Source organism: Hemitrygon akajei, chromosome 14, assembly GCF_048418815.1.
Source record: "Hemitrygon akajei chromosome 14, sHemAka1.3, whole genome shotgun sequence".
In the NCBI taxonomy this organism is placed as follows: Eukaryota; Metazoa; Chordata; class Chondrichthyes; order Myliobatiformes; family Dasyatidae; genus Hemitrygon; species Hemitrygon akajei.
The window spans coordinates 40,345,972-40,373,588 of record NC_133137.1 but is presented as its reverse complement, the minus strand read 5'-3'; the positions used below and the strand labels follow the sequence as shown (position 1 = coordinate 40,373,588).

General features: G+C 43.2%; 1 protein-coding gene across 6 annotated transcripts in view; it reads right to left on the bottom strand.

The window, feature by feature from the left end:
• LOC140738519 (unconventional myosin-XVIIIb-like) overlaps positions 1-27,617 on the bottom strand; it is a 680,390-nt gene that overhangs the window by 145,428 nt on the left and 507,345 nt on the right. For all 6 annotated transcript variants that reach the window (XM_073065895.1, XM_073065893.1, XM_073065892.1 and 3 more), the window contains 3 exons: positions 25,790-25,990; positions 13,182-13,292; positions 10,441-10,545 (listed from right to left, as the gene is read on the bottom strand). In XM_073065895.1, the coding sequence (XP_072921996.1) occupies positions 10,441-10,545; positions 13,182-13,292; positions 25,790-25,990 (417 nt within the window). The remainder of the gene's footprint in view (positions 1-10,440; positions 10,546-13,181; positions 13,293-25,789; positions 25,991-27,617) is intronic.

The following is a 27,617-nucleotide window of genomic DNA, read 5'->3' as shown; positions in this document are numbered from 1 at the left end:
CACTGTAGATGTGAGTGTTACTGGGCGATAATCATTGAGGCAGCTCACACTGTTCTTCTTGGGTACTGATATAATTGTTGCCCTTTTGAAGCAGGTAGGAACTTCTGCTCATAGCAGTGAGAGGCTGAAAATGTTTTTGAATACTCCCAACCCTATATCACACAAGTTTTGGCACAAGTTTTCAGAGCCTTACCAGGTACTCCGTCAGGGCCTTCTGCCTTGCAAGGGTTCACCCTCTTTAAAGACAGGCTGACACTGGCCTCCAAGGTTACAGGGTCACCGGGTGCAGTAGAGATCTTCAGAGTTAGAGTTATATTCTCCCTTTCAAAGCAAGTATAGAAGGCGTTGAGTTCATCTGGTAGTGAAACATCACTGCCATTCATGCTATTGGGTTTCATTTGTAGGAAACCTTGCAAACCCTGCTAGAGTTGTCGTACATCCAATGTCGCTTCCAACCTCGTTCAAAATGGTCTCTTCACCCTTAGCCTCCAATAGCCCTCCATAAGTCATATCCTGGTTTTCTGGTACAGACCTAACTGCTACTATCAGGCAGAAGATGCAGAACATGGGATCTCACATCACCTGGTTCAAGAACAGTCATTTCCCTTCAGCCATTTGGTTCTTGAACCAATTGGCACAATCTTAATTACCAGCTTAGTCCACGTTTGCACAGATGCAATTAATAACTTATTTGCTAAAGCATCATAGGCACGAAGCATCAGAGACACAAAATTCACAAGGAAAACATAAATCAAACATAAATTATACACAATTTTTACAAGAAAGAACACAATCAGAACAAAAAAAATGTCCATTGTAGTGTTTCCGCCTGAAACGTCGACTTTACTCTTTTCCATAGATGCTGCCTGGCCTGCTGAATTCCTTCAGCATTTTGTGTGTGTTGCTCAGACTTCCAGCAACTGCAGATTTTCTCTTGTTTGCCATTTTAGTGAAAGGTGTTCATAATGTTGTTATACTGAGGTTGTGCAGATTGTGCACGAACCAAATGGTTGAAGGGAAGTAGCTGTTCTTGAACCTTGTGGTGTGGGACTTCAGGATTTTGTACTTACTGCCTGTTGGTAGCTGTGAGAATGTGACAAGACCCAGATGGTGATGACCTTTAATGAATCATGCTGCCTTCTTAAGGCAGTGCCTCAAGTAGGCACTTCCAATGGGGAGGGCCAATGTGCCTGTAATGTATTGGGCTTAGTCTACTGTTTCTACAGCTTCTTACATTCCAACACATTCAGATTGTTGTACCAGACCAAGATCCAACCATCCAATTTCAATTTGGATCTTCAATTATCATCTGAAGGGTTTGGGTCGCACTGAGAGAACAAACAACCATTCTGAGCACAGGTCAGCAAGCCATTAAAATATAGAGTCGGCCCTCCCTATCCATGGATTCCACATGCGTGGATTCAACCAACCGCGGATCGGGAAAACCCGGAAGTTCTTTCTCCAGCACTCGTTATTTGAGCATGTACAGACTATTTTTTCATGTCATTATTTCCTAAACAATACAGTATAACAACTATTTACATAGCATTTACATTGTATTAGGTACTATAGGTAATCTAGAGATGATTTAAAAGTACAGGCAGTCCCCAGGTTATGAATGAGTTCCGTTCCTGAGTCCGGCGTTAAGTCAGATTTGAAATCGTAACAGGTACACTGGTATTATTTAGCGTCAGTTAGTCAAATGTTTGTCTTAGTATATGGTATACATTTTACCTTTCTATGCATATAAAACGCTTAAGAAATGTATGCATTTCAATAATTAAACCACTGCATTGCTTAGTAATAATTGTAGCTTTCATCGGGCCTTTCACATGCTCCATTAAAATTGTTCTGATCGTTGACCGACTGTAGCCTAATGCTTTTCCAATGACCGATGGTGTTTCACCTCTTTCTGATCACTTTATTACTTCCACTTTATTTTTAAGCACTGTGGATTCAGAGCTGCCCCAGATCCTAATGTCCAGTGCACTGAGACAGGTTAAATAAGGTTCGGGGTTCCACTGGGTCCTAAAGACCACCGCACTGGTCAGGCTATATAGGGGACTTGAGCATCCGCGTTTTTTGGTATCCGCAGGGGTTCCTGGAACCAATCCCCCGCGGATAAGGAGGGCTGACTGTACTGATAAAGGTGTACAAGATGATAAGAGGCATAGATCAATGGAACAGCAGGAGACATTTTCCAAGGACAGAAAAGGCTAATTTTAAGGTGATTAGAAGGTGGATGTCAGAGATAGCTTTTTATTTTAAAAACACAGAATGTGGTGGGTGCATGGAATGTGCTGTCAGGGGTCTGGTAAAGGCAGATATATTAAGGGAACACATGGATGAAAGGAAAATAGAGGGAAGGGAAGGGTTAGATTGATCTTACAGTAGGTAAAAAGGACAGCACAGCTTCATAGGCTGAAGGGCCTATACTGAGCTGTAGTGTTCTACATTCTACACTTTGCTTTTGCCTAATGTCTACATGCACTTCAGTCCTACACCTCCCACCAACCAGTCCAAGCAGGCCAAGACTGATGGCTGCTGCTCCACACATTAAGAGTGGAGAAGTAAGCTCGTTGCATGTGGACAAAATCAAATGTTTTCCCCTTTAATTTGTGAATGGACACCTTTCAACTTGCTCAAGAGATATACTGATATAGAAGTGAATATTTCTTTAACTGGTCATATTCTGCCAAATGAAATTAATAGGGTTGCAAATGCATCTTGGGTATTGAAACAAAATAAATAGTACCAGATCGACTAAGTGTTTGATATTTAATTCAATTCCTACGAATTGAATTCACCATCACCTTCTGTGCAGACTGGACAGCCAGTCTCATATTGGCCATTTTGCACAGGATGAATTTCAACCCCAAAATTTCAGTTCAAGAATAAAATGTTTCTCCCAATGTGACCCTGAGTTTAATCCAGCTCAGTATTTTACTTTGAAATAAAATGCAGTTGACATGCCTCTCTATTGTAGTGAGTTGAAGGAGACTGATACAACTCGGGTAGGTAAAGGCTCTGGACTGCCTGTACTACCTGTATTGTTCCATCTGCTTTGCATGGAAGGTAGGGTTGCCTGTACTACTTGAATGAGATATATCAGCTAGCTGAGTGATGTTGCAGAAACAACCTTGCACTCAACGTTAGAATCAGGTTTAATATCACCGGCATATGTCATGAATTTATTAACTTTGTGGCAGCAGTACAATGCAATAAATGATAATATAGAAAAAAACTGAATTAAGTTATGTTTGTATAGATGTACAAGCAGGTGAAAAACAGAAATAAAAAAAAGTTGCTGGAGGAACTCAGCAGGCCAGGCAGCATCTATGGAAAAGAGTAAACAGTCATCATTTCAGGCTGAGACCCTTCATCGGGACTTGAAGGGATGGTGAGAAGAAAAAGCAATAAGGTAGGGGGAGGGGAGGAAGAAGCATAAGGTGGTAGGTTATAGGTGAAACTAGGAGGGGGAGGGATGAAGTAAAGAGCTGGGAAGTTGATTGGTGAATGAGGTAAAGGGTGAATCTGATAGGAGAGAGCAAAAGCCCATGGAAGAAAGGGAAGAGGGAGGAGCATGAGAAGAAGGTAATGGGCAGGTAAGGAGATAAGGCGAGAGAGGGAAATGGGAATGGAGAATGGTGGATTGGGGTATTACAGGAAGTTCGAGAAATCGCTGTTCATGCCATCAGGTTGGAGGCTACCAGACAGAATATAAGGGGTTGCTCCTCCAACTTGAATGTGTCTTCATCACAGCAGTAAGCAGGCCATGGACTGACATGTTGAAATGGGAATTGGAAATAGAATTGTAATGGGTTACCACCAGGAGATCCCACTTTTTCTAGCAGATGGAGCACAGGTGCTCGGTGAAATGGTCTCCCAATCTACAACGGGTCTCACCGATATACAAGAGGCCAGACCAGCTGCACAGGATACAGTGTATGACCCAACAGACTCACAGGTGAAGTGCTGCCTCACCTGGAAGAACTGTTTGTAGCCCTGAATGATAGTAAGGGAGGAAGTGTAGGGGCAGCTCTGGCACTTGTTCCTCTTGCAAGGATAAGTGGCAAGAGGGAGATCAGGATGGAAGGATGAATGGAGAAGGGAGTCACATGGGGAGCAATCTCTGAGGAAAGCAGGAAGTGTGGGAGGGGGGAAGATGTGTGCTTGGTGGTGGGATCCTATTGGAAATGGTGGAAGTTAAGAAGAATTATAGAATCATAGAACATTACAGCACAGCACAGGCCCTTCAGCCCTCCATGTTGTGCCGACCCATATAATCCTTAATAAAAAGTACTAAATCCACACTACCCCATAACCCTCCATTTTTCTTTCAACCATGTGCCTCTCCAAGAGGCTCTTAAATACCCCTAATGTTTTAGCCTCCACCACAATCCCTGGCAAGTCATTCCAGGCACTCACAACCCTCTGTGTAAAAAACTTACCCCTGATGTCTCCCCTAAACTTCCCTCCCTTAATTTTGTACATATGCCCTCTGGTGTTTGCTAATGGTGCCCTAGGAAACAGGTACTGACTATCCACCCTATCTATGCCTCTCATAATCTTGTAGACCTCTATCAAGTCCCCTCTCATTCTTCTACGCTCCAAAGAGAAAAGTCCCAGCTCTGCTAATCTTGCTTCATATGACTTGTTCTCCAGACCAGGAAACATCCTGGTAAATCTCCATAGCTTCCACATCCTTCCTATAATGAGGTGACCAGAATTGAACACAATACTCTAAGTGCGGTCTCACCAGAGATTTGTAGAGTTGCAACATGACCTCTCTACTCTTGAACTCAATCCCCCTATTAATGAAGCCTAGCATCCCATAGGCCTTCTTAACTACCCTATCAACCTGTGCAGTGACCTTGAGGGATGTATGGATTTGAACCCCAAGGTCCCTTTGTTCATCCACACTCTTAAGTAACTGACCATTAACCCTGTATTCAGTCTTCTGGTTTGTCCTTCATACTTACCAGATTGAACTCCATCTGCCAGTTTTTTGCCCAACTCTGCAGCCTGTCTATATCCTCTTGTAACCTTCGACAACCTGCACCTCCATCCACAACTCCTCCAATCTTCATGTCATCCGCAAACTTACTCACCCATCCTTCCGTCTCTACATCCAGGTCATTTATAAAAGTCACAAATAGCAGGGGTCCCAGGATAGATCCCTGCAGCACTCCACTAGTCACCAACTCCAGGGAGAATACTTCCCTTCCACAACTACCCTCTGCTTTCTTCCTTTAAGCCAATTTTTATCCAAACAGCCAAGGTTCCACTTATCCCATGCCTCATGACTTTCTGGATGAGTCTCTCGTGAGGGACCTTGTCAAATGCCTTGCTAAAGTCCATGTAGACCACATCCACTGTCCTTCTCTCATCAATTTCTTTTGTTACCTCTTCAAAAAATTCAATCAGGCTCGTGAGGCACAATCTTCCCTTCACAAAGCCATGTTGACTATCCATGAGTAGGCTGTACTTCTCCAAATGCTCATAGATCCTATCCTTAAGAATCCTTTCCAGTAGTTTGCAGACCACCGACGTTAAGACTCACCGGTCTATAGTTCCCAGGATTCTCCCTATTACCTCTTTTAAACAAGGGAACTACATTTGCCATTCTCCAGTCCTCTGGCACTTCCCCTGTAGCCGAAGAGGATTCAAAGATCATAGCTAATGCTCCAGCGATCTCTTCTCTCAATTCCCACAACAACCTGAGGTGTATCATATCCGGCCCTGGGGATTTATCAATCTTGATGTTTTTAAGAAGATCCAGCACTTCTTCCATAATCTCCACATTGTCCAGCACACAGGCCTGCTCTATTTTGACCTCACCCTGATCAAGATCCTTTTCACTTGTGAATACTGAAGCAAAGTATTCATTTAGGACCTCCTCACCCTCCTCTGCCTCCAGGCGCATGTTGCCCTGTTTATCTTTTAGTGGTCCCACCTTCGTTCTCTTCATCCTCCTGTTCTTCACATACGCATAGAGCGCCTTGGGGTTCTCCTTAATCCTACATGGCAAGGCCTTCTCATACCCCCTTCAAGCTCTCCTAAGTCCTTTCTTTAGCTCCTTCCTGGCTACCCTATATTTCTCATTAGCCCCTCCTACTTCCTGCTTCTTATATCTAACATAAGCTTCCTTTTTCCTCTTGACGAATTGCCTCACGTGTTTCATCAGCCACGGTTCCCTTTTCCTACCATTTTTTCCTTGCCTCAGTGGGACAAACCTATCCTGAACCCAGCTCAAGTGGTCCCTAAAATTCTCCCACATTACTTCTGTGCTTTCCCCTTTGAACATCTGTTTCCAATTTACTCTCGCTAGTTCCTGCCTCATCCCTTCAAAGTTAGCCCTTCCCCAGTTAAGCACTTTACCATTTCACCTGATTTTATCCCTTTCCATAGCTATACTGAAGCTAAGGGAGTTGTGGTCACTCTCACCAAAATGCTCCCCGACCAAGATGTCTGCCACCTGACCAGGTTCATTACCCAGAACTAGATCCAGTATAGCCTCTCCTCTCGTCAGCCGGTCCACATACTGTGCAGGAATCCTTCTTGGACACACCTGATAAATTCAGCCCCATCTATCCCCCTTACACTCAAGAGGTGCCAGTCAATATGACGGAAGTTGAAATCACCCATAACTACTGTATTTTGTCCACCATTCTAAAATCTGCCTACTTATCTGCTCCTCGGTGTCCCAAGGGCTATTTGGGGGCTTATAGACTACTCCCAACACAGTGATTGATCCCTTCCTATTTCTGACTTCCATCCAGACCGACTCAGTGGACACTCCCTCTGCAGCGTCCTCCCTTTCTATAGCCATGATATTATCCCTGACCAGCAATGCCACTCCCCCCCTTTTCTACCTCCCATCCTATTCCTTTTAAAACACCTGAACCCCGGGACCTGCATCATCCAATCCTGCCCTTCCTCCAACCAAGTTTCAGTAATGGCCACAACATCATAGTTCCACGTAGTAATCCATGCTCTAAGTTCATCTTCCTTGTTCCTAATACTCCTAGAATTGAAATAAACACATTTCAACCCCTTTAACTGGCTACAATTATGTTTCGTTCCCTCCCTGTCCTTCCTCATCACCTCAGAACTCTTAGCATCATGCCCTTGTCCTTCTACCTTAATACCTGCACTCACATTCTGATTCCCACACCCCTGCCAAACTAGTTTAAACCCTCCCCAACAGCTCTAACAAACCTGCCCGCCAGATTATTGGTCCCCCTGGGATTCAAGTGCAACCTGTCCTTTTTGTACAGGTCACACCTGCCCCAAAACAGGTCCCAATGGTCCAGAAATCTGAATTCCTGCCCCCTGCTCCATTCCCTCAGCCACGCATTTATCCTCCACCTCATTCTATTTCTACTCTCACTGTCGCATATAGTAATCCCGAGATTACTACCTTTTTCTTTATATTTATTTATGATAAAATAGTGAGAAAAATAATATTAACTCTCCCCCCCTTAACCCTTATCTAAAGAAAGAAAAAAAAGAGTAAAAGATTGCCTGGATATCGGAGGATCCCCACATGCTCCATGGAGTTCAAAATAATTTTAATATTTATTTTTACTTTCCCCAGTTACTTTATAATTTTATCTTCAAAGGACCTATGTATTTAATCCTATCTTTTGTAGGTATGGGAGCCAAATTTTCAAAAATATATCATATTCATTTCTTAGATTGTATGTAATTTTTTCAAGTGGAATACAACTATATATTTCATTATTCCAACAATCCATAGTTAAATATAAATCAGATTTCCAAGTAACTGCGATAACTTTTTTGGCTACTGCCAATGCAATTTTTATAAATTTTTTCTGATACTTATTCAATTTAAGTTTCGGTATTGTCCCTTCAACATCTCCTAATAAAAATAATACTGGACTATGTGGGAGTTGTACTCCAGTAATTTGTTCCAATAAAAGTCTTAGATTTATCCAAAATGGTTGAATTTTAAAACAAGACCAAGTAGAATGTAAAAAAGTACCAATTTCTTGATTACATCAAAAACATTGGTCAGACATATTTGAATTTAATCTACCTTTGAGGTACTACCTTAATTTAATTTAATCTACCTTTGAGGTCCTGCTTTTCAACTTCCTTCCTAACTCCCTGTAGCCTTCTTTCAGGACCTCTTCCCTTTTCCTACCTATGTCATTGGTACCAATTTGTACCACGACCTCTGGCTGTTCTCCCTCCCACCGCAGGATATCTTGGACACGATCAGAAACATCCCAGACCCTGGCACCTGGGAGGCAAACTACCATCCGAGTTTCTTTCCTGCGTCCACAGAATCATCTGTCTGACCCCCTGACTATAGAGTCCCCTATTACTACTGCCTTCCTCTTCCTTTCCCTACCCTTCTGAGCCACAGGGCCAGACTCTGTGCTAAAGGCACGGCCACTGTTGCTTCCCCCCAGGTAGGCTGTCCTTCGCCCCCTCAACAGTACTCAAACAGGAGTACAGCCACAGGGGTACTCTCTAGTACCTGACTCATCCCCTTCCCCTTCTCTCTCCTGACTGTGACCCATTTCTCTGTCCTCCGTGGCCCCGGAGTGACCGCCTGCATATAACTCCTCTCTATCACCTCCTCACTCTCCCTGATCAGATGAACGTCATCGAGCTGCATCTCCAGTTCCCTAACATGATCCCTTAGGAGTTGAACCTCGATGCACCGGGTGCAGATGTGGCCGTCTGGGATGCCAGGAGACTCCAGGACCTCCCACATCTGACACCGACCACAGAAAACCGGCCTCACACACATAATACTTCCTTTTGCAATCAACCACTGCCTCACCTCATCCCGTTACCGCCAAAGCCCGTTGAGCCAAAGCCCTTTCACTCTGCTGCCTCTCACTCCGCTGCCCGCTGGATATGGCTGCCTTCTTCTTAAACTGTTCACGCTCAACTGGCTGATGTTATGCACCTGCGCAGTCTGGCCTCTCTCTTCCCCCAAGAAGTCAAAATGTCTTCCCACTGGAAATCCTTAGGTGCTCTCCCGCTGCCTTCTTGTTCCAAATCCGAATTATGTGCTAGATGTGGAGGCTGGTGGGTGATAGATGAGGACAAGAGGAACCCTATCCCTGGTGGAGTGGTGGGAGGGTGAGTTAAGGGCAGATGTGCATGAAATGGAAGAGATGCAGGTGAGGGCAGCATTGATGGTGGAGGAAGGAAAGCCCTTTCTTTTAAGGAGGGCGACATCTCATTCATTCTGGAATGAAAAGCCTCATCCTGAGAGCAGATGTGGAGAAACCTTTGTTCCTCCATCTCTGCCACATCTGCTCTCAGGATGAGGCTTTTCATTCCAGAATTACTGAGATGTCCCCCTTCAAGTAAAGGCCAAAATGGTGAGAGCCAAGTAACATGTTGAGAGGTTGTGAGAGCAGAATTAGGCCATTTGGCCCATCGGGTCTGCTCCTCCATTTGATCATGGCTAATTTACTTTTCTTCTTTCGCCCTGCAACTTTTCCTATTCTTTCTAATCAACAACCTACCAAACTCAAGATTCAAGTTTATTTATTACATGCCTTTCAGTATTTGGCAGCTTTCAATTAGATTCCTCTCTCATTCTTCTAAATCACACACAAAGAAGGGTTGCTTGGTGTCTGAGTGTGACTTGATACCAAAGACTTTAAATACAAATTGAAAATCTGAACCTGAATCCTCAGAGTCACAAAGGGATGCAGGCTTGTAGCATGCTCTGTGACCTTATGTTCCGATGTCTTACGGTCGTATGGTGCACTGTCTGTACCCCCCATTTATACTTGTGCACAACTTGGACTAGTGATCAGACACACACTATTGATCCAAAAGACATTCTGTTACACACTTTAAACTTTACACTCAATTTGATTCCAGAAAATTTCATGCAGACTTGAACGTTTATTGCTGCAGCCAGTTAAATGCCTAATCAATATTCTATTTAGCTTTGGGAGTGTTGCTGGTTTTGCTGAAAGCAGCAGTCTGCTGTTGCAGGAGGCCTCTGCAGTACCCACACTGCCTCCGTTGGTGATGTGAAAGCAACTTCATTCACCATTCTCTACATATTTACAGGTATCAGGAATTTGCTGTGGTGTGTTGGCACGACACACAATAAACAACAATTGGAAAGAATAAAGAATTATATAAAAATAAAGTTAGAGGTTCTGATGTGTAATAAAATGTGCATTATGAAAAGAATCACACACACACACACAAAATGTTGGAGCAGTATCTATGATGAGGAACAAATAGTCAACATTTCAGTCCCAGAGTTTGAGTCCTGATGAAGAGTCTCAGTCCCAAAGTCAACTATTTGTTCCTCTCCATAGATGCTACCCGACCTGCAGCATTTTGTGTGTGTGTTTCTCATGATTTTCAGCATCTCATGTTTATAAAATGTATCCAGCTCACCCATTAAATAATCTCACACACACTGACCTGTTCACAAAGTGTTCCGACCAGACACTCCAGGTCCTGCTTCTCATGAAGAACTAGCTGACGTTCCTCATATTCTTGTTCCAGTTGCATCTCCAGCTGACGGAGCTGTGACAGAGGAAAAGATTCCCAAAACTCAGGCAGTGTATAGTGCCGGCAACATCAGGCTTCCCCAGGGATTCTGCAAATACCCACAAATACCCACAGCCCAGAGGGACCCCTCAGGTATTTTATCATCTGCCCAAGCATTCACTTACTTTATCTTTAACGTCCCTCTCACTCTGCTCAGATTCATTTCCTTCTCACATGTACATCGAATCATACAGTGATCATACAACCAACACAAACAACCAGGATATTATGTTAAAGTTGTATAGGCATTGGTGAGCCCTAATTTGGAGTACTGTGTGCAGTTTTGGTCACCTACCTACAGGAAAGATATAGATAAGGTTGAAAGAGTGCAGAGAAAATAAACAAGGATGTTGCTGGGTCTGGAGCGCCTGAGTTATAAGGAAAGATTGAATACGTTAGGACTTTATTCTCTAGAATATAGAAAACTGAGGGGAGATTTGATAGAGGTATACAAAATTATGAGGGATATAGATAGGGTAAATGTAAGGAAGTTTTTTCCACTGAGGTTGGATAGGACTACAACCAGAGGTCATCGGTTAAGGGTGGAAGATGAAAAGTTTATGGGGAACATGAGGGGAATAGTCTTCACTCAGAGTCGTGAAAGTGTGAAACGAGCTGCCAGGACAAGTGGTGGTTGCAATTCCTATTTCAACAATTAAGAGGTTTAGGTAGGTAGCTGGATGGGAGGAGGGCTATGGTCCAGGTATAGGTCGATGGGACTAGGCAGTTTGAATGGTTTGACACAGACTAGATGGGCCCAAGGGCCTGTTTCTGTGCTGTAGTTTTCTATGACTCTAACCCAAACATGTGCTGGGGTTGTCCACAACTGTCGCCAACATAGCGTGCCCACGATGGACACGTGGTATATCATACAATACCATTTCCCGTATAAGAAACCAAAGACAAGTTACTCCTGTGCCCTCCCTACCCCTGCCCCTACGTAATATTGGTATGAGAATTGAACATCTGAATAATGGCTTCTCCTGACCACATGAACCAGTCCTAATGAATGATCTTGACCTGAAAGGCTGGCAATTCCTTTTGCCCACCACCCCCATACTGCCAGGGGTGATGGTGGAGGTAGATACATTAGGGAATTTAAGAGAATCTTAGATAGGCACATGGATGATGGAAAAAAATGCAGGGCTGTGGGGGAAGGAAGGGTTAGATTGATCTTGGAGTAGATTAAAGATCCAGCACAACATCATGGCCTGTACTGTTCTATGCAGCTCAACCCACCAAGTTCCTTCAGTAGATTGGTTGTTGTTCCTGCTTTGACTATCGACACATTTTGCTCAGCCACACAGAAGGGACCCAGAGGCATATCTAGAGTTATGTCTGAGCAAAGGGTCAAGCTTAAATCCAAGCTGTCACAACCAAAGTGAACGTGTGCTGCCTCATTTTTGTCAGCTGGAGTGTGGCCGCAGGAACACAGGCTGACATTGGTGACGAGCAGCTGAGAGTTCGCAGTTCAATTCTAACACCGTTCTGTAAGGAGTTTCTGTACACATTCCCCATGGAATGAGTGAGTTCTCTCCAGGTGCTCCGGCTTCCTCCCACAATCCAAAGATGTAGTGGGTAGGTTAATTGGCCATTAGTTAGATTAGTTCAGGTAGATGAAGCTTGTCAGCCTGGGAAGGCAGTCCATCTAAGAGAGGGAAAACTGATCTCAAACCTCCACTGCCTTGCAGCCATACCCACTCATGGGAAAGGCTTCGGGAGTAAACCCTGAGGACAAATCCGGAGCTGGAGTCCCTAAGGCAGTCCGACGTTGCCTTCAACCTCGCTCTGGCAACTCCTGTGACGACACTGGTGCCAAGCTGTATCGGCCCTTGCCTTTCCCTTGGACAACATCGGTGGCATGGAGAGGGGAAACTCGCTGCATGGACAACTGCCGGTCTTCCATACAACCCTGCCCAGGCCTGCACCCAGCAGAGGGCGCAGATCCAGGGTCCCGCAAGACTAACGGATGCCACACACAATTAGATTAGGGTTAATTGGGGTTGTGAGGTTGCTGGAGTGGCTTAACTTGAGGGGCTGACTCCACACTGTATCTCTAAATAAAAGAAAATAAATCCTAGTGCAATAACAAGAGAGTGTTGCCTGTTTCCGGCGACATCATCAGACCTGAAATGGAATGAGGTCAGATGGGAATCTGAGATCCATGATATTATATTGTAGAAAGGGGAGATGATCTCACCCCCCTGGATAATGCAGTGTTTATCGCACAGTCAATGTCACTAAAACTGGGTCTCTGGTTGTTCACGCTAGTGTTACACCAGCGACCTGGGTACAATTCCCACCACTGTCTGTAAGGAGTTTGTACATTCTCACTGGCTGCTCCTGTTTCCTCACACAGTCCAAGGCATACGGACTAGTAGGTTCATTGGTCATATGGGAGTAATTGGGCCAAAAGGGTCTGTTACTGTGCTGTATCTCTAAATAAATATTGGCTATGGGAGCCCATTGTACAAAGTCTACCATGGTTACAATAGTGATTACATGTCAAAAGGCATTCACTGGCAGTGAAGCATTTTGGGAGGGATGAAAAAAGGCTCTATAGAACTGCAAATCACTTTGTTTTACTTTCTTAAACACATTGAAGAGCATACCCTTCGCTGGTAGGATTTACGGACATCTTCCAGCTCTTCCTCCTTGTCTTCTAGTTCCTTTATGTGAATCTGCTTCATCCGCTCCAGCTCCACTTCCAAACGGAGGAGGTTCTGAATACACGGGGAGGAAGAAGAGGAGAGAGTGAGGTGGGGGTGAGTAGGTCAGATGGCAGAAAGAGGCTGATAAATGGGTCAATCAGAAAAAGCTGCAGAGGCTTGTAGATTCAGCCAGCTGCATCATCGGCACAGGCTTCCAAAACATCAAGCACATCTTCACAAAGCAGTGCCTCGAGGTGGCATCCAGCATGAAGGACTCCCACTACACAGGACATGCCCTCTTCTCATTGCAACTATCAGGGAGGAGAAACAGGCACATGAAGACATATAATCAACATTTTAGGAACACCTTCTTCCACAACACCATCTGAGTTTTGAATAGACCACAAATCCATTAACACAACCTCACTATTTTGCTCTCTTTTTGCACTAATTTTTAATATTCTTATTGTATTTTTTAGTAATTTTTATGTCTTGCACTGTACTGCTTCTGTAAAATAACAAATTTCACAACCTATGTCAGTGAAAATAAACCTGATTCAGATTTGGACAACAGTTGGAGGGGACAATACAGGAAAACATGGAGTAAAAGGAGACAGACCGAGAAAGACTGAGAAGAGACTGATTAGTTTCAGTATAATTATGGAGAAGGACAGGACTGGACCCAGGGTTGAGATTTTTGATTGGAGAAAGGTTAACTTTGATGCGATGTGAAAGGATTTAGAAGGAGTGGATTGGGACAATTAGTTTTATGCGAAGGATGTAATAGAGAAATGGCAGTCATTTGAAGGTGAAATTTTGAGGGTACAGAATCTTTATGTTCCTGTTAGGTTGAAAGGAAAGGTTAAAAGTTTGAGAGAACCATGGTTTTCAAGGGATATTGGAAACTTGGTTAGGAAAAGGAGAGATATCTACAATAAATATAGGCAGCATGGAGTAAATGAGGTGCTTGAGGAATATAAAGAATGTAAGAAGAATCTTAAGAAAGAAATTAGAAAAGCTAAAAGAAGATACGAAGTTGCTTTGGCAAGTAAGGTGAAAATAAATCCACAGGGTTTCTACAGTTATATTACTAGTAAAAGGATAGTGAGGGACAAAATTGGTCCCTTAGAGAATCAGAGTGGACAGCTATGTATGGACCCGAAAGAGATGGGGGAGATTTTGAATAATTTCTTTTCTTCGGTATTCACTAAGGAGAAGGATATTGAATTGTGTAAGGTAAGGGAAACAAGTAGGGAAGTCATGGAAACTATGATGATTAGGAAGTACTGGCGCTTTTAAGGGATATAAAAGTGGATAAATCTCCAGGTCCTGACAGGATATTCCCTAGGACCTTGAGGGAAGTTGGTGTAGAAAGAGCAGGGGCTCTGACAGAAATATTTCAAATGTCATTAGAAACGGGGATGGTGCCGGAGGATTGGCATATTGCTCATATGGTTCCATTGTTTAAAGAGGGTTCTAAGAGTAAACCTAGCAATTATAGGCCTGTCAGTTTGACATCAGTGGTGGGTAAATTAATGGAAAGTATTCTTAGAGATGGTATATATAATTATCTGGATAGACAGGGTCTGATTAGGAACAGTCAACATGGATTTGTGCGTGGAAGGTCATGTTTGACAATTATTGAATTTTTTGAAGAGGTTACGAGGAAAGTTGATGAGGGTAAAGCAGTGGATGTTGTCTATATGAACTTCAGTAAGGCCTTTGACAAGGTTCCGCATGGAAGGTTAGTTAGGAAGGTTCAATCGTTAGGTATTAATATTGAAGTAGTAAAATGGATTCAACAGTGGCTAGATGGGAGATGCCAGAGGGTAGTGGTGGATAACTGTTTGTCAGGTTGGAGGCCAGTGACTAGTGGCGTGTCTCAGGGATCTGTACTGGGTCCAATGTTGTTTGTCATATACATTAATGATCTGGATGGTGGGGTGGTAAATTGGATTAGTAAGTATGCAGATGATACTAAGGTAGGTGGCATTGTGGATAATGAAGTAGGTTTTCAAAGTTTGCAGAGAGATTTAGGCCAGTTAGAAGAGAGGGCTGAGCGATGGCAGATGGAATTTAATGCTGTTAAGTGTGAGGTGCTACATTTTGGTAGGAATAATCCAAATAGGACATACATGGCAAATGGTAGGGCATTGAAGAATGCAATAGAACAGAGTGATCTAGGAATAATGGTGCATAATTCCCTGAAGGTGGAATCTCATGTGGATAGGGTGGTGAAGAAAGCTTTTGGTATGTTGGTCTTTATATATCAGAGCATTGAGTATAGGAGTTGGGATGTAATGTTAAAATTGTACAAGGCATTGGTGAGGCCAAATTTGGAGTATTGTGTACAGTTCTGGTCACCGAATTACAGGAAAGATGTCAACAAAATAGAGAGAGTACAGAGTAGAATTACTAGAATGTTACCTGGGTTTCAGCACCTAAGTTACAGGGAAAGATTTAACAAGTTAGGTCCTAATTCTTTGGAGCGTAGAAGGTTGAGGGGGACTTGATAGAGGTATTTAAAATTATGAGGAGGATAGATAGAGTCGACGTGGATAGGCTTTTACCATTGAGAGTAGGGGAGATTCAAACAAGAGGACATGAGTTGAGAATTAGGGGGCAAAAGTTTAAGGGTAACATGAGGGGGAATTTCTTTACTCAGAGAGTGGTAGCTGTGTGGAATGATCTTCCAGTAGAAGTGGTAGAGCCTGGTTCGGTATTGTCATTTAAAGCAAAATTGGATAGGCATATGGACAGGAAAGGAATGGAGGGTTATGGGCTGAGTGCAGGTCAGTGGGACTAGGTGAGAGTAAGTGTTTGGCACAGACTAGAAGGGCCGAGATGGTCTGTTTCCATGCTGTAATTGTTATATGGTTTATAAATAGAGAGAGACTGTAGCAACAAATAGGTACTGAGAAGCAAAGATCAATGTCAACAAAGAAAGAGAATAACAGACTGAGAATTAATCTAACTAGGTAAGAAGGTAACAAATGCTCAAGAGGAGGAAAATGTCACATCAGAAATAGAAACCATCAGCAAGTCCCATTTAACAACTTTTACTTATTTAATGTTGCATCATGGCCTGTTTTGGAAATGTCAATGCCCAAGAACCAGAAAGCCTGCAAAAAGTGATGGATACGGCCCAGTCCATCACAGGTAAAGCCCTCTCACTACTGGGTATATCTGCAAGGATCGCTGCCGCAAGAAAGCATCTTTCTTCTCACTGCTTTCATCAGGAAAAGGATGCAGGGGCCTTAGGTAGGTCCCACACCATCAGGTTCAGGAGGAGTTATTACCCTTCAACCATCAGGTTCCTGAGCAAGTGTGAGTAACTTCACTAAACTGATTCCACAACCTATGGACTCACTTTCAAGGACTCTAACTCATGTTGTCAGTATTATTTATTTATTTATTATTTGCACAGTTTTGTCTTCTTTTGCATAGTGGCTGTTTGTCAGTCTTTGTGTGTAGTTTTTCATTGATTCTATTGCATTTCTTTCCTCTACTGTGAATGCCTGCAAGAAAATGAAGCTCAAGGTTATATATAGTGACAATTACATATATAGATAATTAATTTTACTTTGAACTCTGAACTCTGTTTTATTGTGGAAGATGCTTTAAAAAGTCTGTAGAAGCTGACCATCAGCTCCTTTCCTGTCAGTATTGCCTCTGTGATGAGTAAGCACAGGAATTTTTTGCCTTCAATATCACTCAAAATGGCCTAGTTCTCAGATCTATACTGCAACAAGCTGTCCACATTGACCACAAGCCCACTGTTGCAGCTCCAGTGATCACTGACTGGGGTTCCAATCCTTCCACAGTCTACACAGAGTTCGAACACTCTCCTCAGGACAGTGTGGATTTCCTCTGAGTGCCCTGACTTGCTCCACATATGGTTAGGGCTAGCAGGTTGTGGGCTTTCTATGATGGCAGCAGAAGTATGGTGACACTTGCAGGCTGCTCAGAAAGTTCCTCATTGATTTGATTTGATGCAGACCAACATATTTCATTGCTTGTTTCAATGTACATGTGACAAATAAAGCTAATTTCTCTTTAATCTCTTTGGATTGATTCATAGGCTGGGAGTGGGGTGTGTTGGTTAAGAAGGCTCTCTTTGTGACTTACATCCCCTGACATGGGAAATTTATTTATTGAGATACACCGTGGAATAGGCCCTTCTAGCTGCGCTGTCCGGCAATCCACGATTTAACCCTAGCTAAACACAGGACAATTTACAATGACCAATTAACCTACTAAAGCACTATGTCTTTGGACTGTGGGAGGAAACTGGAGCACTTGGAGAAAAACTCATGCATTCCACGGGGAGGACGTAGAGATGATGTTGGAATTGAACTCTGATTTTTGGTGCCCCGAGCTGTAACAGCTTCCTGCCAACCACTACACCATCATAGCACCCTGCAAAATCCATTCTAATCCTTTGTAGTTCTTCAACCCAACCTTCAAAATCCAACCACCAGGACAAGAGCAGCAGACATATGGGAATGACACTGACAACAACTCTCCTACCACTTTATATCCATATCTTTTAATCACAGGGTCTAAATTATGGAACTTTCTCCACTTTGGCAACAGGAGTGCCTTCACTGCACAGGCAACATTGCCTCAAACTGGGGGCTCATCATACCCTCGTTAGGGGAGATAAGAATGGGCAAAGAATACAGGCCCCTTCTTTACTGCCTGTATCTCTGACAAAATAAAGAGGATGTAGTCATGGTATCTTTACACATGGGTCTGTGATATCTCAGACTCTGAAATTCTCACATGACGTTCACCTCCTATTCATTCCCTGACATGGAGCTGACCTCCCATTCATCCCCTGACATGGAGCTGACCTCCCATTCATCCCCTGACAAGGTATTCACCTCCCATTCTTCCCCTAATATGGCGTTCAATTCCCATTCATCCCCTAACATGGCATTGACCTCCCATTCATCCCCTAGGAACAGAGTTTAAGGTTAGTTTCAACATCTCATCCTCAGACCTAAAAGCATTAAACATTATGCAGACATCAGCATCTCACTGTTTGTAAAAGCAAACCTTATTTCCAACACAGTGATTGAACTACACTGTTTGCCACTGGACAAAGTAAATCTATGAAATCAGCTATACAAATGCAGATTACACTTTGTTTTCTCACACACAGTAACTGGACTCCTTAAAGAAACTCGAACTGAGCTCTACCCGTCCCAAAAGGATAGGCTCACAGCTAATGAACCTAATTTAATTTTTGAACAGCAGATAGAACATCAGTGTATTTCAGGCAGAATCCATTCAATAAACTTCCACATTAAAGGCCATTAGTTAAGATTAAACCTGTGGGAACTGAAGGCAAATTACTAATGTAGTTAGGAGATTGGTTCAGCAATAAAAGGACAGAAGGTGGGAATAGTAGATTTCTATCAAATGAGGAGGAAGGTATTATGATTTCCCACCTGGATCAACTGTAGAGCCTCAATTACTCACAACAAGCATTAATGATTTAGATAACATAATGAAGATCACAACTGAGGTCTACAATGACAAAATGATTGATGATGGATGGTGCAGTGTGGTGGGGAGCATCTAATTACAGAAAGGCGTTGAATGAATTAAATGAAGTGGTAACATGTGCAGGTAGAATCTGTTACTGTCTGAAGTCATCCACTAGAACCAAAAGGAAGAAAGATCTAGATAAAATAATCAATGAAATAATCAATGAATCTAGATCTAAATGCCATGGTAATGTAGAGGATAGCTAGATGCTATTACAATTTAGGGTATTGGAGTTCGGAGCTCAGTTCCTGTGAGGAACTGAGAAACTCCTATAAGGAGCTTGTAAGTTATCCCTGTGATAGCTTGGGTTTCATTCTGGTGCTCCAGTTTTCTCCCACAGTCCAAAGAAATACTGGTTAGTAGGTTAATTGAACATTGTAAATTGTATTTGATCAGGCTAGCGTTAAATCAGTGGGTTGCTGGGCAGTGTGGCTCAGGAGGGCCTGTTCTGCGATGTATCTCTAAACTTAAAAAAAATGAAATGGTGAAAGTATAGATATCATTTAAATAAGGTACATTGATCTCTGAAAAGTTGTCATGGAGTATAAAACCTACAGATTTTTCCCAGGGTACACACTAAGACCCCTGTCAACTGCTCATCATCTCATTGTCAATTGTGCTTTGGTCAGACTGAGCCAAGCTGTCCTTCCAGACTAAAGAGATGTCTGCAGGTGCACATTGCTGTTAGACACCATTCAAGCATGCAGGATTTTATGCTGATGGGCTCAGTCAATACAAAGACTTTGTGAGGAAGGACCACAGTTTTGGGCTTGTCACCCCTGGACACTGAGGAGTTGAGTCCTGTTGAGTACTTCATAGGAGTATCATTCAAGGAGGACATGAGACAGATAAGGTGAATAGCCGCAGTCTTTTCCCCAGGGTAGGGGAGACCAAAACTAGAGGGCTTTGGTTTAAAATGAGAGGTGAAAGTTGCAAAAGGGATCTGAGGAGCAACTTCTTCCACACAAGCTGAAATGCTGGCACAAAGTTTAACAAACATTTGGAGAGGTACATGGATAGAAAATACTTAGAGGGGTACGAGCCAAACCCAAGTAAATAGGACTGACTTAGGCCATTCAGTCGGCATGGATGCGTTAGGCCAAATGGCCTGTTTTGCGTGCTTTGTACATGCACTCTCTTCTGCCGAGCCAAATTATTAAAAAATGTATTATTCTAATGTATAGTGAATAGAGGAAAAGATGTATAAAAATGTGATTCCTCTGTAATAAGAGGCATTGATAGTGGATAGCAAGCACCTTCCTTCCACAATAGTAATGGCTAACAGGTAGAGGCATAACTTTAATGCGATTGGAGCAATGTATGGGAGGGGGGCATGTCAGAAATAGGTTTATTTACACACAGATGCATTGCTAGGGTGGAGGTTGAAGTAGATACATTAGGAATATGTAAGAAGCTCTTAGATAGGGACATGAATGATAGAAAAATGGAGGGTTATGTTGGAGGGAGGAGTTAGATTGATCTTAATCTTAGTTTCAAAGATCAGCACTACATTGTGGGCCAAAGGGCCTGTACAGTTCTGCACTGTTCGATACATTACTCTGATGTTCACTGATTATCTGAACAGATGTGTACTCAGTGTATTTCCTCTATGTATTGTTATGAATAAAGTTAATTTTTAAATTAAAAAAGTCATTGATAAGATTTATGGGATCCTACACCTTATAACTGGAAGGGTAGAACATAAGGGAGGATGTAGAACACCTTGGTCCTGGTTCGACTCCATTGGATGCTTCGTATACAGGGCACTCACTGCATCTTCCAAGGAGTTGTCAGTCCTAGGGGAGAAAACACATTCACCCAAGCTCACTAGGCTTTTGGGGTTATATTATCTAGATGAGGTATGTATGACTTATTTGAGAGGTTTAGCATTTTGAAAGGAATTGACAGAGGAATAGAAAAGACTGTTCCATCGTATGAGATAAAACCTAAAGGTTTTTGGGAGGGTTACAGAAATGTGAGACTGGGATGGTTCCAGCAATGATAATCTTTAGTTCTGTGGGTAGACAGAAGAAGTTGGGAAGTCCTCCTTGGAAAAGTGGATGTCAAGAGGGTAATTAAGATTATGGTCTAGACAGAATAGATAGGTTGGATTTGTTCCCATTGGTGGAAAGGTACATTGGACATATTCTTATCCAACTCATTAATAAATACTGTGAATAGCAAAAGATCAAGATAATAGCCTCCAATAGGTTATGCCCAGTTAGTTCAATGCCATTAACTATCCATTCATGTGCTAAAGGAGCTCAAGCATACATTCCCCAGCACTTGCTGAATGGTGGAATTGGTCAAAGAAGCAAAAGTGACAAAGGAAAATCTTTTATATACAGGGATTGAAAGCACTGGTCAGATAGTAATGGAATAGATCCAATTTGATAACATTAAAATATATGTGTACGGGGAGATGGAGGAGAGCAGGATTTGTGGAGCTTATTTTGCACAGAGCCAACAATGCTTCAATGGGCTGATTGGCCTCCTTTCATACTGCAATCCCAGGACAAAGGAACATAACTTTAAAATCAGACCCAAGCCTCTCAGGAAAGAAGTTAAGAGATTTTTCTTCAGTGTGAAGGTGACAGGAGTGTGGAACTATCATTTAGAGAAATCAGTGTTGGCTTGATATTTAATGCTTGCTTATTTAAGTATGTATGCATATATTTATCTTTTTCTTTCTTTTTGTATTTGCAGTTTGTTGTCTCTTTCACACCAGCTGACTGCTCTGTTGGTGTGGTCTTTCATTGATTATTTTATGGTTATTGGATTTATTGAGTATGCCTTCAAGAAAATGACTCTCAGGGTGTTATATGATGACATATATGTACTAGGATAATAAATTTACTTTGAACATGTTTTAACAACTAAAATTGATTTTGTTGAAAGATGGAACAGATAAAAGGGCTGAATTGCCATCTCCTGGTATGTTTTATCCTATTGAAAGAAACAGAAAGGTTTACCTAGCCTCTGGTAAGCTTTGCTGAGAGGAATAGTGCAGAGCCAATTCCTCTCAGCAGACTTTGAGAAACATTATCAGGATACAAACAGGAGCAGGATAAACTAGGTGCCTTCAGATATTTGTGGACAAATCACCAAACGCTGTCTTTGTATTTGCAGTAAGATAACCAGATGTGTTATTTGTGGACCAGGGTAATTGTCTGCAATGTAGACAGCCTAGCTCTAAAAGCAATGTGTCAATCATATTATTCAGCACCTCTGAAAATTAAGCTGCTTCTATATTATCTAGCCTCAGTGAAAGTGTATTTCTTCAATGTTATGGTTCTGGAAGTTCAAAGAGTTTTGGCCAGGTGTAGAAATCATTTAATTGCTCTTTTCATGACATCTTAACAAGGATCTCTCCCTGCACACACTGACAATGCAGGCCTCGACAGCTTGCTCTCTCAAGGTCTCTTATCTGCTTCAACATGTATTGCAGACAATGAATGCTGGGTTGGGAGAATATTGATCTATAGTGACCCAATTTTGAGAAACGATTCATTGAGAGCAAATGCGTTGTTGTACAATTGTAAAAACTTGTACAACCATAATGCAGGCACATAAAATACAGCCAGTAAAAGATTTTATTTTAACCATATGTCTCTCCTCACTTTAGAAATGGGTTTAAGATCATGATAACAACCTCTGGAAGGTATTATAGGTGAGTGTCTAATCAAATCCGTGGTTATGGACAGCCCATTCAGCCACCAAAGCAACCCAAGCAAATCTCAACCATGCATTTCCCAGCATTGCCTACGCAAATCCAGACACTGGACCCAGCAGGAGGTGTAGCAAATTAGTGTATGATGCCTCAAGCACACAGTCCTATTAAGACCTTATGGCACAGGAGCAGAATTAGGCTATTCGGCCCATCAAGTCTGCTCTGCTATTTGATCATGGCTGATTTATTTTCCCTCTCAACCCCATCCTCCTACCCTCTTCCCATAACTTTGACACCTTCACTAATCAAGAACATATCAACTCTACTTCAAATATACCTAAACACTTGGCTTCCACAGCTGACTGTGGCAGTAAATTCCACAGATTCACCACCCTCTGGCTAAAGAAATCCCTCCTCATCTCTGTTCTAAAAGAAGATCTTTCTATCCTGAACACAAAAGATTATGCAGATGTTGGAAATCCAGAGCAACACACACAAAATGTTGTAGGCCAGGCAGCATCTACTGGGAGTAATAAACAGTCAATGTTTTGGTCTGAGAGCCTTCGTCAGGAGTCAGGACACTCCCTAACCTGCTGAGTCCCTACAGCATTTTGTGTGCATTGCTCTTTCTACTGAGGCTGTGCCCTTTGGGGTGCTTACAATAACCAAATAATTTGAGGAAGAACACAGAGAGGAATTATTTGCTGTGCTGTGAGTCCAGAATAAAGGACTCTCCTTACTTTATAGCTAGGTCATTCACCAATGGTATTGGGGAATAGTTCTTAAAATGTCAATGGAAATGCAATGCTGGTTCCCTCAAAACACAACAAACTGAAATCAACAGGTATTTGTTAGCCAAGGGAATTAATGACCAGGGAAGCAAAACTGAGGTACAGGTTAGTATGGTAGTGTAGTGGTTAGCATAATGCTATTAAAGTTCCAGCGACCCAGATTCAATTCCTGCCACTCTCTGTACGGAGTTTGTATGTTCTCCACTGTGATTGTGTGGGTTTCTTCCAGATGTTCCTGTTTCCTCCCACATTCCAAAGGTGTATAGGTTAGTAGGTTAATTGATCCCATGGGTGTAATTGGATGGTAAGGGTTTGGGCCGGAAGGGCCTGTTACCATGATATCGCTAAATAAAAAATCAAGAGCAGCCATAATAAATGTGAATGTTGGAATAGGATGGAGAGGATGGATAACTTCCTCTTGCCACCATATCCTTACGTGCTTTTAACTTCCTTGTAAAGTTAGGGATGTCATAAGCATAAGCAAATGCTTTGAGAGGTTGGTCAAGGACTACATCTGAAACTTGCTACCACCCACACTGGAACCCCTACAATTTGTCTACCGACACAACTGATCGACAGATGACGCAATAGCCACAGCTCTATACACCGTCCTTACACATCTGGAGAAGGATGCTTAATACCAGAAGCTGTTCTAGGACTACAGTTCAGCATTCAACACCATTATTCCCCCTAGCCTTGACAAGAAGCTCAGAGACCTTGGCGTGCACCCTGCCTTGCGCAGTTGGAGCCTAGACTTCCTGTCGGATCGCCAGCAGGTGGTAAGAGTGGGCTTGCTCACTTCTGCCCCTCTGACCTTCATCTCAGGATCACCCAGGGCAATGTCCTGAGCCCCATCCTCTACTCCCCATAAGCCTACAATTGTGCTGCCGTGCACAGCTCCCAATCTTCTGATCAAATTTGCAGATGACACAACATTGATAAACCTTATTTCCAACAAGGGTGAGACAGCCTTCTAAGAAGTCAATGCCCTGACACAGTGGTGCTAAGAAAACAAACTCTTCCTTTGAAAAAAATGCAGTTGAGCATCGATTACAGGAGGAATGGAGACAGGATAACCCCTATTGACATCAATGGGACCGTAGTTGAGAGGGTGAGTAGTTCCAAGTTCCTCAGCATACACATCACCGAGGTACCTGGACTGTACATACCAGCTGTGTGGTGAACAAAAACAGCACAACAGCACCTCTTTCACCTCAGAAGGCTGAAGAAGTTTGGCATGAGTCCCCAAATCCTCAGCACTTTCTACAAGAGTACAATCGAGAGCATCCTGACTGACTGTGTCATCGCCTGGTACAGGAACTGTGCTACCCTCAATCACGGAGCACTGTAGAGAGTGGTGCTGACAGCCCAGCACATCTGTGTATGTGAACTTTCCTCTATTTAGGACATTTACATCAGCAGGTGCATAAAAAAGGATCCGAAGGATTATCAGGGATTCCAGTCACAAACTGTTTCAGCTGCTACTGTCTGGCAAACAGTACTGCAGCATTAAGGCCAGGACCAACAGGCTCTGGGACAGCATCTTTCACCAGGCCATCAGATTTATCAATACACATCGATCTGACCACATATCTGACTGTACATACATGTATACAGTCTCAGTGTTTGGGCAATATCCTCCCACATTTCCCTTCCTTATTGCTTGTACACTGTAACAGAGATGCAACATTAAGATTTTTACTCCCTCATGTTGTGAGATAGATGTAAGAAACAAAATTCTAAATCTAAACTGTATAAGGACATAGGAGCCAGAGCAAGCCATTCAGTCTCTCAACCTATTCTGCCATTTGAGCTTATAATAGCCAATATGCATTTCAATTCTGCTTCTCTGTTTATTGCAAAAGGTCCTCGAGAGGCAATTAAAGCAATATTTACTGTTAAAGATCAGGGGGCATGGGTAGGTCAAGCTGCATGATATTAGTTCCCAGATTAATCACAGTGTCACTGAATGGCAGACTGATTGATGGAGGATAAAATACCCATATTACAGTGGGTGTGGGGCAATTGGGGCAATATCCTGGCTGATGTGCTCTTGCACATGAATACAAGAGCAGGGAGGTTATGTGTGAACTTCATAAATCATTGGTTAGACCTTGCTCAAAGTATTACATGCTTTTCTGGTCACCACACTGGAGGAAGGATGTGAAAGCATTAGAGGGAGTGTAGAGGAGAATCTTCTGTATGAAGTTGAATTTCCTTGCGGTTAATTCTCAGCTTTGGCTAATTCTTGGGAAGATTATACTAACTGCTTACAGACAACATGTGAATTGGTGCTATAATGGGTTACTATGTGACTGTGACTCAAAATAAATCTAATCTTTAATCTCATCCCTTGTGCAGGTCTCCAAATGACTAACAATTCCAGAATGATGTGTCTATGCCATGAACAGGGAGACAGTGAAGCCCTGTTTGTGATGTTCTCCAAGACTGGAGACACTTTGTTGCTTACTTTTGGATTGGAAAAGGAAAGCTGGCAGTTAAAGGCATAGCTTGGGTGGCTCTGGATGCTGCCCACCCAGATCCTGGCTGACCTGTTCCAGCTGCTCGATGCTTCCCACTTGTTCACTCATCTCTTTACTCTGCTTTTTTGTTGTAGCCTCAAGATGGCGAAGCTGCTTCTTCATCTGTGCCACCGTCTCCTTGTCCTGGGGCTCACAGGATGTGAGGTCACTCAATTCAGCCTTCAGCTCCGCTATTTGCTGTTTTAACATCGTGGCTTCAGATTCTTTTTCCTGTCAAACAAGGTAGAGAAGAAATCATTTTGTGATTCCAGTGTCAGCCTATAGTGGCAGGAACAGCAAAGTCAATGTCACCCCCATACCATGCAAGTGTCCCATGACTGGAAGTATGCACAATGGATCTGCTAAACCAAGGTATCACAGATGAATTTGAATGTAGATTACAAGGTCATGGGTGCAACATAAGGCTGTGCGCTTAGTCCTCTGCTCTACTCACTTTATACCCATTCCGCAAAACTTCGAATCCTGTGGCGATGGGCGAGTGGCGAAGCAGCAGGTGTGGATACACTGGAAGCTGTAGTCACAAACCTGCACACAGGCGGCCCAGGGCATTGGGTCGTTCTCCGCTGGAGTGAAGCAGCAGTGGAGCTCGGCAGCCCCCTGGGTGTCTGAGCAGTCCTCTTTAGGAATTGCTCTGCTTACCTCCATGAAGGAAGGGCTAGAAAAGTTGCCTCAGACATAGCCTGCTTCATCTTACCCTGGCCAGCACACCACGGCTGGCAGGGATCCCACTCAGCAGTCGAACTACAAAGAAGATTAAAGTGAATGTGCTCAACCTTAGCACGTGGAACGTGCGAACTCTGCTTGACATCACCAAGGCTGTCAGACCAGAAGGAAGAACAGCACTGGTTGCCAAAGAACTAGCCCGCTATAACGTGGACATTGCAGAACTCAGCGAAACACGCCTAGCAGACAAGGGCCAGCTTACAGAACGTGGTGGTGGGTACACCTTCTTCTGGAGCGGTCGCAGCAGCACTGAACGACGAGAGGCTGGCGTTGGATTTGCCATCCGATCCCACCTCGCTCATAAACTTGCGAAGCTTCCAAAGGGCATCAACGATCGCCTGATGACACTTTGGCTCCCACTTGGCAATAAGAGGAGTGCAACGCTGATCAGCGCATATGCCCCAACAATGACTAACCCAGATGACATCAAAGATAAGTTCTATGAAGAGCAGTCCCACAGTCAGAGAAGCTTATTGTCCTCAGGGACTTTAATGCCAGAGTGGGGACAGATTACCAGACCTGGGAAAGGATTATTGGAAGACATGGTATTGGCAAGAGTAATAGCAATGGCCTGCTGCTCCTCAAGACATGCACTATGCATGACCTTGTCATCACCAACACCCTATTCCGCCTCCCTACCCGTAACAAGACATCTTGGATGCATCCACACTCTAGGCACTGGCATCTGATCGACTATGTCATCACCAGAAAGAGGGACTGGCAAGATGTGAGAGTGACAAAGGCCATGTGCGGTGCCGACTGCTGGACGTATCCAAGTTTAAACTTCGCATCCTGCCTGTGAGAAGACCCCAAGGTCAGAAGACTGCAAAGAGGCTCAATGTCTCCAAGCTGAAGAGCAGCGTAGTTGCAGAAGAATTTCGTGAAGACCTAGATAGCAGGCTGCTTGACACACCCCAGGATGACCACACCAGTAATGAAGAGCAGTGGACGGCTTTCAGAGATGCTGTCTACTCTACCGCTGTCGAACATCTCAGACCAGCAATCCGTAGACATCAAGACTGGTTCGATGAGAACGACGAGGAGGTACAGGCACTGTTGTCAGAGAAACACCAACTGTTCAGAGCACACCAGAACGATCCCACATCACAAGCAA